The sequence below is a fragment of the Miniopterus natalensis genome, chromosome 1, assembly GCF_054644295.1.
Source record: "Miniopterus natalensis isolate mMinNat1 chromosome 1, mMinNat1.hap1, whole genome shotgun sequence".
NCBI classification, from domain to species: domain Eukaryota; kingdom Metazoa; phylum Chordata; class Mammalia; order Chiroptera; family Miniopteridae; genus Miniopterus; species Miniopterus natalensis.
Genome location: NC_142081.1, coordinates 26,422,761 through 26,435,674, shown reverse-complemented (window position 1 = coordinate 26,435,674; position 12,914 = coordinate 26,422,761). Strand labels below are relative to the sequence as shown.

General features: G+C 31.9%; 1 protein-coding gene across 2 annotated transcripts in view; it reads left to right on the top strand.

Moving 5' to 3' along the window:
• The window catches only part of GPHN (gephyrin), a 351,760-nt gene that overhangs the window by 200,812 nt on the left and 138,034 nt on the right, over positions 1 to 12,914 (top strand). Inside the window, exons 10-11 of one of the 2 annotated variants that reach the window (XM_087819798.1) lie at positions 8,386 to 8,442; positions 10,589 to 10,660. The exons of the other annotated variant lie outside the window; for it this stretch is intronic. Coding sequence (XP_087675924.1) covers positions 8,386 to 8,442; positions 10,589 to 10,660 — 129 coding nt within the window. The remainder of the gene's footprint in view (positions 1 to 8,385; positions 8,443 to 10,588; positions 10,661 to 12,914) is intronic. 2 annotated transcript variants of the gene reach the window in all.

The following is a 12,914-nucleotide window of genomic DNA, read 5'->3' as shown; positions in this document are numbered from 1 at the left end:
TTTGTATTCATCTTTTGTGATACATTGTTTTGGTTGAAGGATATGAACGGTTATGCAGTTAGAAAAAGAAGGACTATTTTAATGGCATTTTCAGATAATTGTGGATATTCTTTGAAAGTACACCAAAAATTTACAATTGATAGTCTATTAAAAGTTAGTGTAAGTGTGTAATAGAAAACCCTGTCAGGACCATTTCATACTCTGATATATTAAAATCCATTGGTCTGTCTTGAACTTTGAATGGATTTGTACCCAGGCATGATTTTGGAACACATTTCTCGGTACCTTGAAAAATATGTTCTTCCAAGTGTTGACACATTTCAATGTATTATATTTTAAAAACATTTTCATTAATATAACCACCAAGCTCATCAAAAAAGACTTTGAAGCATTGGAAGCTCTCAAACTCACAGTATTACATGTTTCCCACAGTTCTGATTTATGCTTAAAAGCTAGAATTTTATCTTTGGCAAAACAATTCCTGTCTGTTTTTTTGCAATTGACAGGCTCAGTTCATTCATTTTCAAGAAAATGTCTACCAGATATCTAAGTCTGAATCATAGTTTGTCAATATTCTTTCATTCTTTCAAGTAAAAATTGTATTCTCTTTAAAACCTGGTTAGTTCAGCTTGCACCTCAAACAACTGCTTAAGTACTTTTCCTTGAAACAGTCATCATCATTTGGTATGGAGCAGGAGTATGTATTGGCACTTTTCATTTTGCCACACTCAAGGGACAAATGTAAATTAAGTTAAATTAGGGTTTAGGGTTTACTGTTTCATTGAGGATAATGTTAAATGAAACTAGCTTTTCTTTTTTGAAACTATTAGGTTGTTATAACTATTAGTACATGGTAGTGAATAATACAGTGACTATTCATACGTTTGGATCCACCACCATTTTGCACTAAGGTGCCAACCCACCATTGCTTTTGTACCATTATTGAAAATGTCAACATAGTGAAAGAGGTGAATGTCATAGTACTATTATTGAAATAATTTGGCCTTTGGACTCCTGCAAGAGTCTCGGGGACCCTCATGGGATTGGGGATCACGCTTAAAGAACCACCATGTGTGTAATCAAATGAGCAGACTGGCTGAAGTTTCTTGAAAATATCCTGGGTCAAAATTATGTATTTTGAATCTTGTTTTTCCAGTGAGACAATGGTATTTTCAGAGTAGAGATCTTATCCTTTATGTAAACAACCACCCATACCGTGCTTAAGCATTATAAGATTCACCCTAACTCTGTGATTTCAATTCATTCTAGGGCAGGGAATAGAATTTCTCCTCCCTAATTCAAAACAAGAGAAGGCTTTGCAATGCATTTTAAAGATATAAAACCAGAAATTGAGTTTTCAGCTAACTCTACTATTTTCCAAAATGATACTATTTCTGCATTTGGATAGCAACTAATGTTTCCCCAGGATATCTTGTCTACTAATAGATACAGAGAGCCCTCTTTTAAGTTATAACCAAGTTGTTGGAAGATAATTTTATTAGAGATATAATTGAGGGTAGCTCTTTTAAAATTGGTAAGCTTTTAAATAAATATAAACATTGGTGAGCTTTAAATAAATATAAAAATTTTCAGCTTTTCCTAAAAAAATAAGATCAACATTACTGGGCCAGCACTGGATGTATATATCGATACTTAGCTGACATTCTTTATACCTTTCAGGCTATTTTACTCATTTGCATTAAATGACTGGCTCCTTTTGACTTTTGAGTAACTGATGTCTACCTTTGTTCATTATTGTTTAGTTTCTCCTCCTTTATAACAACATGTTCATTTTGCTAGTTATTGTGGTTTGATAGCACAACAGGTTTTTAAGACTTCAAATAAAAGATGGTTCTCTTATATACTTTTGCAATGAGAAAGGCACTACCCAGTATAGTAAAGTATTTCGTATTTTGATAAAACTGAAATTAGATAATAGCAATATATTTTAACTATTAATTTTGAGTTTACAAATCATTTTTTAAATAATGTCTTTGTATTGATTTTTAGAGAGAGGAAAGGAGAGAGAGAAACATCGATGTGAGAGAAAAACTTGTATCTGTTGCCTCCCACATGCTCCCCAACTGGGGATCAAACCTGCAACCTGGGTATGTGCCCTGACTAGGAACTGAACCTGCCACCTTTTGGCACACAGGACGATGCTCAGCCAACTGAGCCACACCTGCCAGGGCAACAGATCATTTTAAATGGTTGTTCTATGACATTCTGTGTAATATACAGGATTTTACATTGATTTTGTTCATCTGATTTAGTGTCCCCTCTGTCTTTATATATAATGATAATTGAAAATGAAATTACCTACATCCTTTCCTAATTATTTAATGTTCACAGAATTATATTCATCATTGAAGCTAAGTATAACTTAACTGTGAAATGTGCAATTGCCACTCTGAAATCTGAACTTGCAAATGACATTTAATTAGTTAGCCTGAGAAGATATAGCTAACCAGAAATTATTAGCTGTAGAGTTCAGTTTTATAGCTTAGACAATCTGTAAGTGGCTAGGTTCTTCTTTTATTCTTTTTAAAAAAAGTAATATACCTTCTCATTTTAGAAAATTTATATAAGGGGGAAAAAAGAGTTCCTCTAAGACTACACTTAATAAATGACTGTTAAATGTTTGTTGTATATCATTCTGTTATTTTTTCTGCACATTTTATATAAATATTTTATATAAATGGATCATAATGGGAAGGCAGTGACTAAGAGCTTAGATTCTGGAGTCTGACAGGTCTGGTGATGAATCTCAGCTTAATCACTACTAGGTATGTGGCCTTCAGAAAGTTACTTCACCTCTGTAGCCATAATTATCTCATCTGTAAAATGAAAAATAATAATACGATTTGCCTCATAGGGTTATTATAAGATTTAAATTTTAAAATTTATATAAATCACTTATCACAAAGTTTGAAATACAAGTAATGCTCACTAAAATGTTAGCTATTATTATTAAACTAAAATATTTTAACCTATCTCATTCATTTAGTAATATGAACATCTTACATGTTTTTAAATAATTTTATACAACATTATTATTGATTATTGTTTGCTATTCTAATTTGTGGGTGTAGCATAGTTTATTCAGCAGCCCCTATTATGGATATTTCAGTTGTTTGCTATTTCAGTTTTAAAAATAATGATATAATGATCTTCTGGAAGTTAAATGTTTATTGATTTTAAGAGAGAGAGAGAAGCGCCAATGTGAGAGTGAAATATTGATTGGCTGCGTCCTGCATGCCCCCTACTGGGGATCAAGCTCAAAACCCAGGCATGTACCCTGACTGGGAATCAAACCAGCAACCTTTAGGTGCATGGGATGACGCCCAACTAAGCCACACGGACCAGGGCTACAGTTTTCTCTTAATTAAACCTAGCAACTATATTAATTCTACCTCCATTTAAAGTATATACAGAACTTTTAGGTCATTGATTCATATAATTTATATAGATAGCAGGAAGAGATCATTTCTGCATCTTGATGGATTCAATTTAATGATATTCAATTAAAAGCAGTTTTTAGCATTTGCATTTGACTTATTTACTGGTAGACATTTAAAAATTATGGATCACAGTTGTTGGAAAACTTAACATTGAGTATGGTAACATTTTTTAAATAGACCTCAGTTTCTATATAACATTGTAGCATTAAATTAAGTAGCCTCTAAAGTTCCTTGTAGGTCTATAAATCTGTTCCTTCAAAATAAGTTTCTGCACTGACTGAATAAATATTACCATTCTGTTTAGCCCTTCTCTCTCATATTATAATAATATCCAATTAATGTAAAATAATTTACATTTATTTATTCAGGCTTTGCATTCCATGTTACTATATAAAGTTAGAGATTATCAACTGAAAAGTTCTAAATTCATTTAAGAGCTTTCTCATTTAGGTCAAGCTTGGTTCTGTTAAGTGAAATAATGATTTCTGTTGGTATCCACTAGGGTTTGTTCAAGTTATAGGAAGATAGGAAAGTGAGAACTGTAGAAATACAAGGAATAGTGAAATTAAGAATACTAGCTTTAATTTTTATGAGAAATTTTTGATACCTGTAAACTTCTTTATAATGGTTTGAGGCATGTCTTGTGCAAAAGCAGATCAACAAAAATAACCTGTGCCATCATTATTTCCGCAGTAGAATTTATTAGAGCCATGATTTAAACCTGTAAAATTAACTGGCCATGTTTCATTTATGATTTTAATGAAGAGCATATCCCAAGCTGAACTATTCTCTTGATCTTTATATTTTAAAATGATATATATTCTAAAATTGGTCATGTATTTTCTTACCCAAAACTACAGGATTATCTCCTCTCCCTACTCATTCTACTTTCTTTAAAGACAAAACACACAGTAATTCAGAAACATATTCAATGAATATTTTAGTGCATAGTACATCAAATATTTTATTTCATTTTGCCTTAATAAATCACAACTAAAACAGAATTATTTTATAGTGAAGTGCCAGTTATATTGAAATGGCTAACATAGAGTGAATTGAAATATTAACCAGTTCCTAAAAAGTATTTTTTATTTATAGAAGTTTGTTTAAATTTTGAGGTTTTATTTAAAACTTTTTTAAAAATATCCGCCTCTAAATCATAACTACCAGAAACAATCTATGGCTATACTAATATACTTTGAGTGGCATTGGTTGGAAGATAAATAGTTTATAAGAAAACAGTTTTATTTCCTGTCATTGATATCCATACTTTAAAAAAAAGTGGTATAGTAAAATAGCATTAAAAATGTTTGTTTCTCTGGGTAATTAGGAGTTAATTAGGTAATTCTAAAAATAAAATAGTGTTCAGCCCCTAGCGCAAGTAAATGAACAGAAAAGGTTGTTTAATCTACATAATCTTAATCTAAATCAATAGAAAATATGTCAGGGGACAAGGAGGGAAGATCTAGTCATTTCATAGGTGAGAGTCTAAATTTAATGAAAAGACCTGAGATTCAGAGAATTTAATACCAGCTGCACTTTTTTTCTTAATTTATAGTTTTGCAGAAAGCCACTGAACCTCTCTAGACCTGAGTTCTCTTGTCAGTAGAACAGACACACAAAATATACAACCTTTTTCTTAAAATTTTCAGCAAGGATCTTATACTAAAGAGAAATCTGAATGCATACACCCAGTGATAAAGGCACTCACCTTGATGTGGCTTTTACAAGCCTAAACTTTCTTTGAAATTTCATGTTTTTAAAAAAATTAATATAAAGTTGGCTTTCTACTCCAAAATCTATATCTTTGCTTCAATAAAAACATAACACAACTACTTATTATTGACAAGAGAGTGTGGGATGGGATAATTTTTTACCTTGTTAGCAGTTGAAATGATCTTACACTGAGCTCAGTTTTGAAGAATTGGGCTAAAACAAAGGGAATCAACAACCCATATTGTATTAGCTTCCAGGCAGTGTATTTCTTGCATATTTCTAGAACCCAAACTTTTATTAAAAAGGTGACTACAAACAAGAGTGATTTCACTGCTTTGTAGGCCACATACTGGTAATTAATCCCTAAGGATAGATTCCCCAGTAATTAATCCCTGAAGAAAGATTCCCAGAATGTTGCAAAAGAAGTAATACAGTGCAATATTTTCAGACTGTTTTTTAATGAATATTTTGTTAAATATTCTAGCTGTGAGGCTGAATAGAATATTGAAATGGTTTTGATCCTCTGGTTTATATCTTTTCAGTCTCAGTGAAATGCTTGTTAAAGGGTAGAAAAATTATTAGTGATAACATATTTTGTTTTTCAGTTAACATTTTAATTTTCAATATATGTAATAAACTAATAATTTCAACCAACTCATAACCCCTACAATTCTTTACATCCAATTCTCAAACTTCATTAATATTGCAATGATCCTATATGTAACAGTAACATTTGCAGTTTAAGCTCTCTTAGTTACTGATAGAGAACATTTAGCCTCACAGAAAAATATGAATAAAATTAGCTAACATGTGAGGCTCTTATGGTTATCATGAAAACTAAATTAATTCATCTTATTCAGATGCTAATATTTTGTGATTTATTTTATTTATTCTACTCCATCATAATTGATGATTAAGGACTGGCTAGAATAAATGAGAGCATTGCATTTTAAAATCTATTCATTTGACTTTTCTCTATTTCTCAAATTTTAGTTTTTGAGACAAATCGTTTTTGGATTATCTTTGAAGATTTTCAGTATTTGGAATTATTACCTGTTTCAGGAGCCACACACAAAAAATCACATACTTCTGACTTCGATAGCCACACTAGTTTTCTAAAGTTTCAATTTGCAAAGTCCGATTTATATGCAGAAAATTGATATCAAGCATTGACAAATGAGCTGTCTGCTACAAAAGTTTTTCTTTAAATTAGTATTATAGTCTCTTTTTGTATGTTTAGTGTTCAGTGGTGACTATCTTTTTCTCTCTTATAATTTATTCTTTAAGTTTCTGTACTTGCACTTGCAATTGGAACTGAAATGGTTAAGGAAAAATTTCTTTCATAAATAAATATAATAACAAAATTTCTCCTGTAGATGGAGAGACAGATATATGTGTGTGTGTGTGTGTGTGTGTATACACACACACACACACACACACAGATCTATATCCTCTTATAAGCATCCATTTTTGTCCAACCCATTTATTTCCAGGCCTATTAAGGGAATACAGCTTTAAACTAGAAATTAGGAACTGTGGACATTGTTCCTTGATTTGTCACTAATATTCTATGTAACCTTGAAGAAGATACCTTATGTTGCTGGACTGGATGTAATTTTAAGCATTCTATAAATTTTTTTAAATGTAGAAAATGGTGTTCACTTTGTTAGTGAAAAGTTGCTGAAAGTCTTTACAGTTTCTGAAAGTTTTCAGAAAGCAGCATGAGACACTAGACTATATTTTTATTGGAAACTACATAGTTTATCTTTGTAATCAAGATATTGTGATTCTCCATTTAAAATGGCAAACAGATTTGATATAAAGATGTTCTCTGAGGTCAAAGAAAATAGCACAAGAGAATAGCTAGGTATTAGGAACTCACTGTCTACCCAGAGGCCCTGTCTTGTAGAGGGTAGCCATTCTAATTAGTTTTCATTGTTTCTAAATTTGAGAATTCTGTTTGACAAAGAATGAGAATTGGTGATTATCTTTTGGGCATAAATTTAGTAAAAGAATTAGTAAAAACTATATTGAGTAAAACCAGAAGTTGACACAATTCTTATGTGCCAAGATGCTTTTTATTCAAAATGAAAATTCAATTCTAAGTATTTTTTTAAGCAGTTTCCATATATACTATCAGAGATTTCCTAAAAGGGATAAGAAAGACAATCTACAGTGTGCCATATATAGTTTTCTAGCATGGTCAGGTTTCTTTGCTTTCCAGGGGACTTTAACACTCAGGATTTGGCATCATGTGATACTTCTTTACTGTTCCTTAATACAAGCGGAAGCACCAGAGCTAACTTGACCTATGCTGGTCTGAATGGAGGCCATCATTCTGCACATGTGGGAAGTCCTCTGATCTGAAGCTTCTTTCCCCTTCTCCTCTCCTTTTTTTTCATCTTCCTCTTTAAACAAAATATTAGTTGTTGTTACAGCTCTGTTAAAAAGCAAAGGAATTTCTAGTTTATACCTCATCTGATAGAACACTTTGTGTTAAGAACCTTCTTTTTCTCATTTATGAAGTGATATAAAGCAAGGTTTTTAAATTGCAGCTCTTTTTGCCCCTGTCTTACCTAAGAGGAAAATTCAACTGAAATAAAGCTTTGAGGGAGCAACTATATCTGACATTGGTCTGGCATTAAAATTTTCTGTTTGGGCAGCACAATTGTTTAATTGGGAATCTCAGTGACAGCTGAACAACCTCAATGCTTGGGTCAGCAAGCAGAGGAGCTTCACTCTGTCACCTATCAAGAATGATGCTTGTCAGGACTGATCTTTCCACTTGGGGAACACTTATGTTTCTAATCATTGATGTTTTCTGATATTACAGTGGAATAGACACTAAAACACGGAAAGAGACAAAGTTCTATGCATAGGTATATTTGTAATCCTTTGTTTTTCGTAAACCAAGTGCAAATGTAACACTACTACAGATTCTGCTTCATCAGAAACCCCCAAGGTAACTGAAAGTAAGTGCCCATTTCTTCATCTCAGGAATAGTGCCATAACAATGATTGAATTCTAGTGACCAGCCTATTTGCAGAGCATGTCATATGGCCTCTGGGTTAGTTAACTCCATGACCTCCTAAGAGGTACCTCAGAGTCAATTGATGTTTTTGCATGTATTACTTACTAATGCGTAGAAAAATTTTTAAGTTCACTTTTTCTTTATTCTGTCTTTTTTACCCATCTTCCCTCATTGTAGCAAATTAGACGGCCGGATGAAAGCAAAGGAGTTGCTAGTAGAGTTGGATCCCTCAAAGTAAATATGTTTCTAACGTTTTTTGGCAAGATTTTGTCTATAGCCTACACTTCTTCCTTTTTGGTGGGTGGTGGGAGGAAGGGGGCTTTTTCCATTTTTCACCATCCCATTTTTTTTATTTTAATATTTTTATTGGCTGTTGGGTCATATTTTTTGTTTGTTTCAGCTACACATAGAGCAACCAGCTGAAGGCAAGCTGCCAAATAACTAGCTTTGAATGGCACCACAAACAAGAAAAAGGGCAACTGCCTCATTCCAGGTGCCTATAATTTGGGGTTTTAGAGTAAACCGTTCCTCTGACTGATGTCACTTTGTGTTAATAAGTTCCTGTTACACAGAGAACTAATATTTATTTTCAGAATATTATCTCCCCTTTTTACATTTTTTGTAAAAAGTAATTAAATATTATTTTAGTGTTACTACCATTTGTAGTTTATTCCAGAAAAATTATTATGAATTAATAACATATATTTTATATATATATAAAAAACTTAAGAATTAGAAAAGAAATTCATGTGATGCTAGTATAATGGGTTCACATATAGCTAACAGCATTTAAGCACTTTTAATCCCCTTTATTTTTTAAGTTAAAAATTCATATAACAATCAACAGAAACAATATATATCTAATGTTTGCCCATTTGCGTATGTGATCTGCTAATATACCACTTAAATATATCTGATCTGATGGTCCCATTTGCTAGTTGTTAAATATCTTGTGTACTTAACATTTAATCACAATGAAAACATAAACAAGTTATCACTCTTAAGAAACACAGACATAGATAACAGTTACATTGATAACTTTTAATGCTGCCACCATAAATGCAAGATTAAAATTTGAGTTTTTAAAATATACAGAGGAATCTCCTCCCAGATTAACTACTTATTGTATCTCAGTCTCATTTGTTCTTACAACAGTAGTAACTGTTAAATTAATCAAAATAACAGATAATTCACTGCACTGGGATGTCCCAAAATTCAATTAACTGCCTTGAGGCCTAATATTAAGTCATTTCAAAATTTTACACACCTTCAATTTATTTCCATTTAATAATTTATGAAGCACTAATTTCTGCACTCTTTCCTCTCCTTGCCTCTTCTGCCTTCTTAATTTTACTTTTTTTGTGTCTGTTTGTTTATTTGTGTGTGTGCCACACATATGATTGCACATGGATGAAGGTGTGTCTGTATGTTTGTGTCCTTTATTCCAGATAAGCCATCCTCTCTGTTCTCTAACACTGCTATATACTGGGTAGCATTTTTTAAATGTTGTTTCACTAAGGATAATCAGAGGGGATAGGAAGTGTTGATTAAATTCCTATTTCAAAAATGAGGCAAGTTAAAACTTTCAGTCAGAAATATATGAGTTTATGTATCCTGATTATATATCAGTAGCATTCCTCACTGTCTACTGTGAGGTATCATATTTTACCTTTGTCTTTAAGGAAAGGTAAATCCATAATTGTTTAAACTATGGATTATGACTCAGACTCAAGCAAAAAGATGCAGAGCAACATAACTTTTTAGAAATTACCGATAGTGAAATAAAGATCAAATGGCATCTATAACTGCAGCACCATCTGCTATAAACTGGATTGTGTGTGCGAGTGCGTGTGTGTTTAATTATCTCCGCGTTCAGCTTTTGGGTGTATAGAACTTCAAGTTATAATTGTATGTTTATTTTTTTAAGTGTATATACAATATGATTATGTATATACACACATTATGTATAAGAACAAAAGATACATTTTAGGGTCAGTCAGTTTACCTTACTGTGGATGCAGCCTTAAATCAAAAAATGTGTTTGGGAAAGAAAGGCAAATTTCATAATTTTTAAACATATTTACTTTATATTTCTACCAAATAGAAAAATTATAAGTGAGTCTCTAGGAGATTATAAGGATAGTTACAGTATTCATTTTCTCTAATGCTTTGGGGAGATAAGATGCAATAATTAAAATGTTGGCTTCCTAGTCACTGGTTTATTGAGCATGTATTCTTGTGTTACACAAAAATCTCTGATGTATTGAAATGTTTGCCAAAGGCAGTGAGAAATGTATAATGCTATGATCTTATTTTTAAAAGGAAAACTGAAAAGAGAACAAGTTGCTTTTTCAATTCATTTTCTGATGTTTACATGTAGCTCCATCGAAAGCTGGATGAGCTCAGAGATCACCTAGAAGGCAATGTGAAAGGATACTCTCTCAGAGTAAATGTACGATTTCACTTGGTGATTTTTTTTCCCCCTAAACTTCTGCTGACTGGTAATTCCAAATCTGATTGGTTTGTCCTCTCACCTCCATCTTTTTTACTTTCTGTCTCTTTTTCCCCTCTTTCCTAGCTGCAGCTTCATGCTCATGTTTATGCAATAAAGATTAAATTGGCAGAGCAGAGGACCCTTAAGCCACACTAACATTGAGGTTGATTTAAGAACATTCTGGCTTTGTTACAAAATAAAAACTTTCTTTGCAAAATCTGTTTCTTATACAATTATATAATTTTCTGAGGATCTTTTCATGAGACTTCATTTGGAGCTTTTCTATTGACCATATCTTCTGCCCCTTGTTGGATGTGTCAGCAGGATTATAAATTATGGGCTGGATCCAAGTGATAGAGCCTTTATGTTTCAGTTTCAGTTGTGAAGGAAAATGATCGATGTTAGAGTGTTATCATAGGTATTCTGGCAAGTAGACTTTTTTTTCTGAATTAATAGACTTTTCTCAAGTCAGATTCTTTGGGATTAACTAAGATTTTTTTTGTTTAAAAATAAAAAAGTAAGCATCTTCACCAGGAACATCATCATGTAACATCTTACAAATACTTGAGATAAAGGTTAATTTACTCAAGATAACACTTTCAAGAAGAACAATACCGTATAGCCACTCAATACTGTATATATGTCATATAATCATAGGTAAAAATAGTATTTTTGTGACCAATAGTTCAGACTCAGAATGCTTGGCTCTTGTACTGAATGTATCTTCTCAGGATAAGTGGAAGTGAATCTCTAAGATGGTATATGAAATAAATATGGCAGAAGAAAAGCTAAATTATTATAGTACAGTCAAACCTCAATATAACAGACTAATTCAGATGACAGGTGTCCAGTAAAGCCAAAAGTCCCTTATGTAATAAAGTTGGTTTTCTGAATGCTTATGTTAAAAAATTGACAAGTTATACCTGTTTTTACTTATGTAGACATATTTGTGTAATTTAAATTAAGCTTATATGAAAAGTTTAATTTCACAGAAAAGTTTTCTATTACTGTAATTTTAAATTTATACTGAATAGGTCTAGGAAATATTTGCATTCACCAGTCACCCAAGTAAACAAATGCATACAGCTGGGACATGGGAGTTAAAACTGCTGCAGAAAGTGCCCACAGGAGACAACAGAACCATTTACCTCTCACAGTGTGGTGTGATCACGTGCTAATCATTCTCTGAACATTGTTTACAAGCAGTGACTCTTGGATTAAATATGTACACTATAGTTATAGATATGTAATATTTATTTATGTCAGTGAAATTACTAGTGTAGGCTAAAATTTGTTTAAAATAACTGTGAATTAATAACAGAAAAATAACCTGTTGATTTAATTATAATCAAATCTTAGTTAAAAGCATTCTGAAATTAGCAGGGTGTTAATTTTCACATATGACATACAGACTAGAAACTCTATCTATTAAATCTGAAGTCTGTTAAATTGAGATCTGAAAAATCAAGGGTTTACTGTAAATAATTCTGGCTCTATTTATCCCTGACTTTCCATTCTGAAAGCTTTTTAAAAAGTTCCTGTGAATCCTCACCCTGATTTACTTCTCCCAAGATTATTGCTATACATTTCATTCATATTGCTGTTATCATTTTGTTATAAAGGATAGAATGAAAAATAATAGTGATATGGCAATTCTCTGGTTTCTCAGCTTATTTTTGCTTATATACCATACATAGTTATGTATATCTCTATATTAAATTTTTGATTACTGAAGTCCAAAGTTGTTCTTACTAATATCAGTAATTAAATTCTAATAGCTGAACAGAGAACGAAAGTATAACCAGTGTCTCATTTTTCTACTTTTTTCCTTTCAGCCAGTCCTTCTTTTCTATTCATATTCTTATGGAATTTAGAAGATCAGCCATAATCACCCTCAGAACCTATCCCGCTGTTTAAAAAATAAAAAAAGATTAACGTGAATTCAGCGTCTAAATAAGTTTAAACATAGCTGGGTATTATTCTAGAAATCACTAAAAATATTTTTATTATATTAATAAATGTATTTAGTGTCGTACTCTTCCCTAACCAATCATGAAAGCTGATACTATTTTTCTTTCAATCAAACTAGAAAATTGAGACTGGCGCAGGTCAATTTGGTGGGGAGTTAGTGTTAAGTTAGGGTTAAATTAAAAGTGCTATACTTTGCAAATTAGTTTATCTCATGCCATTCTTCAATTTCTTTTTTTCAGCA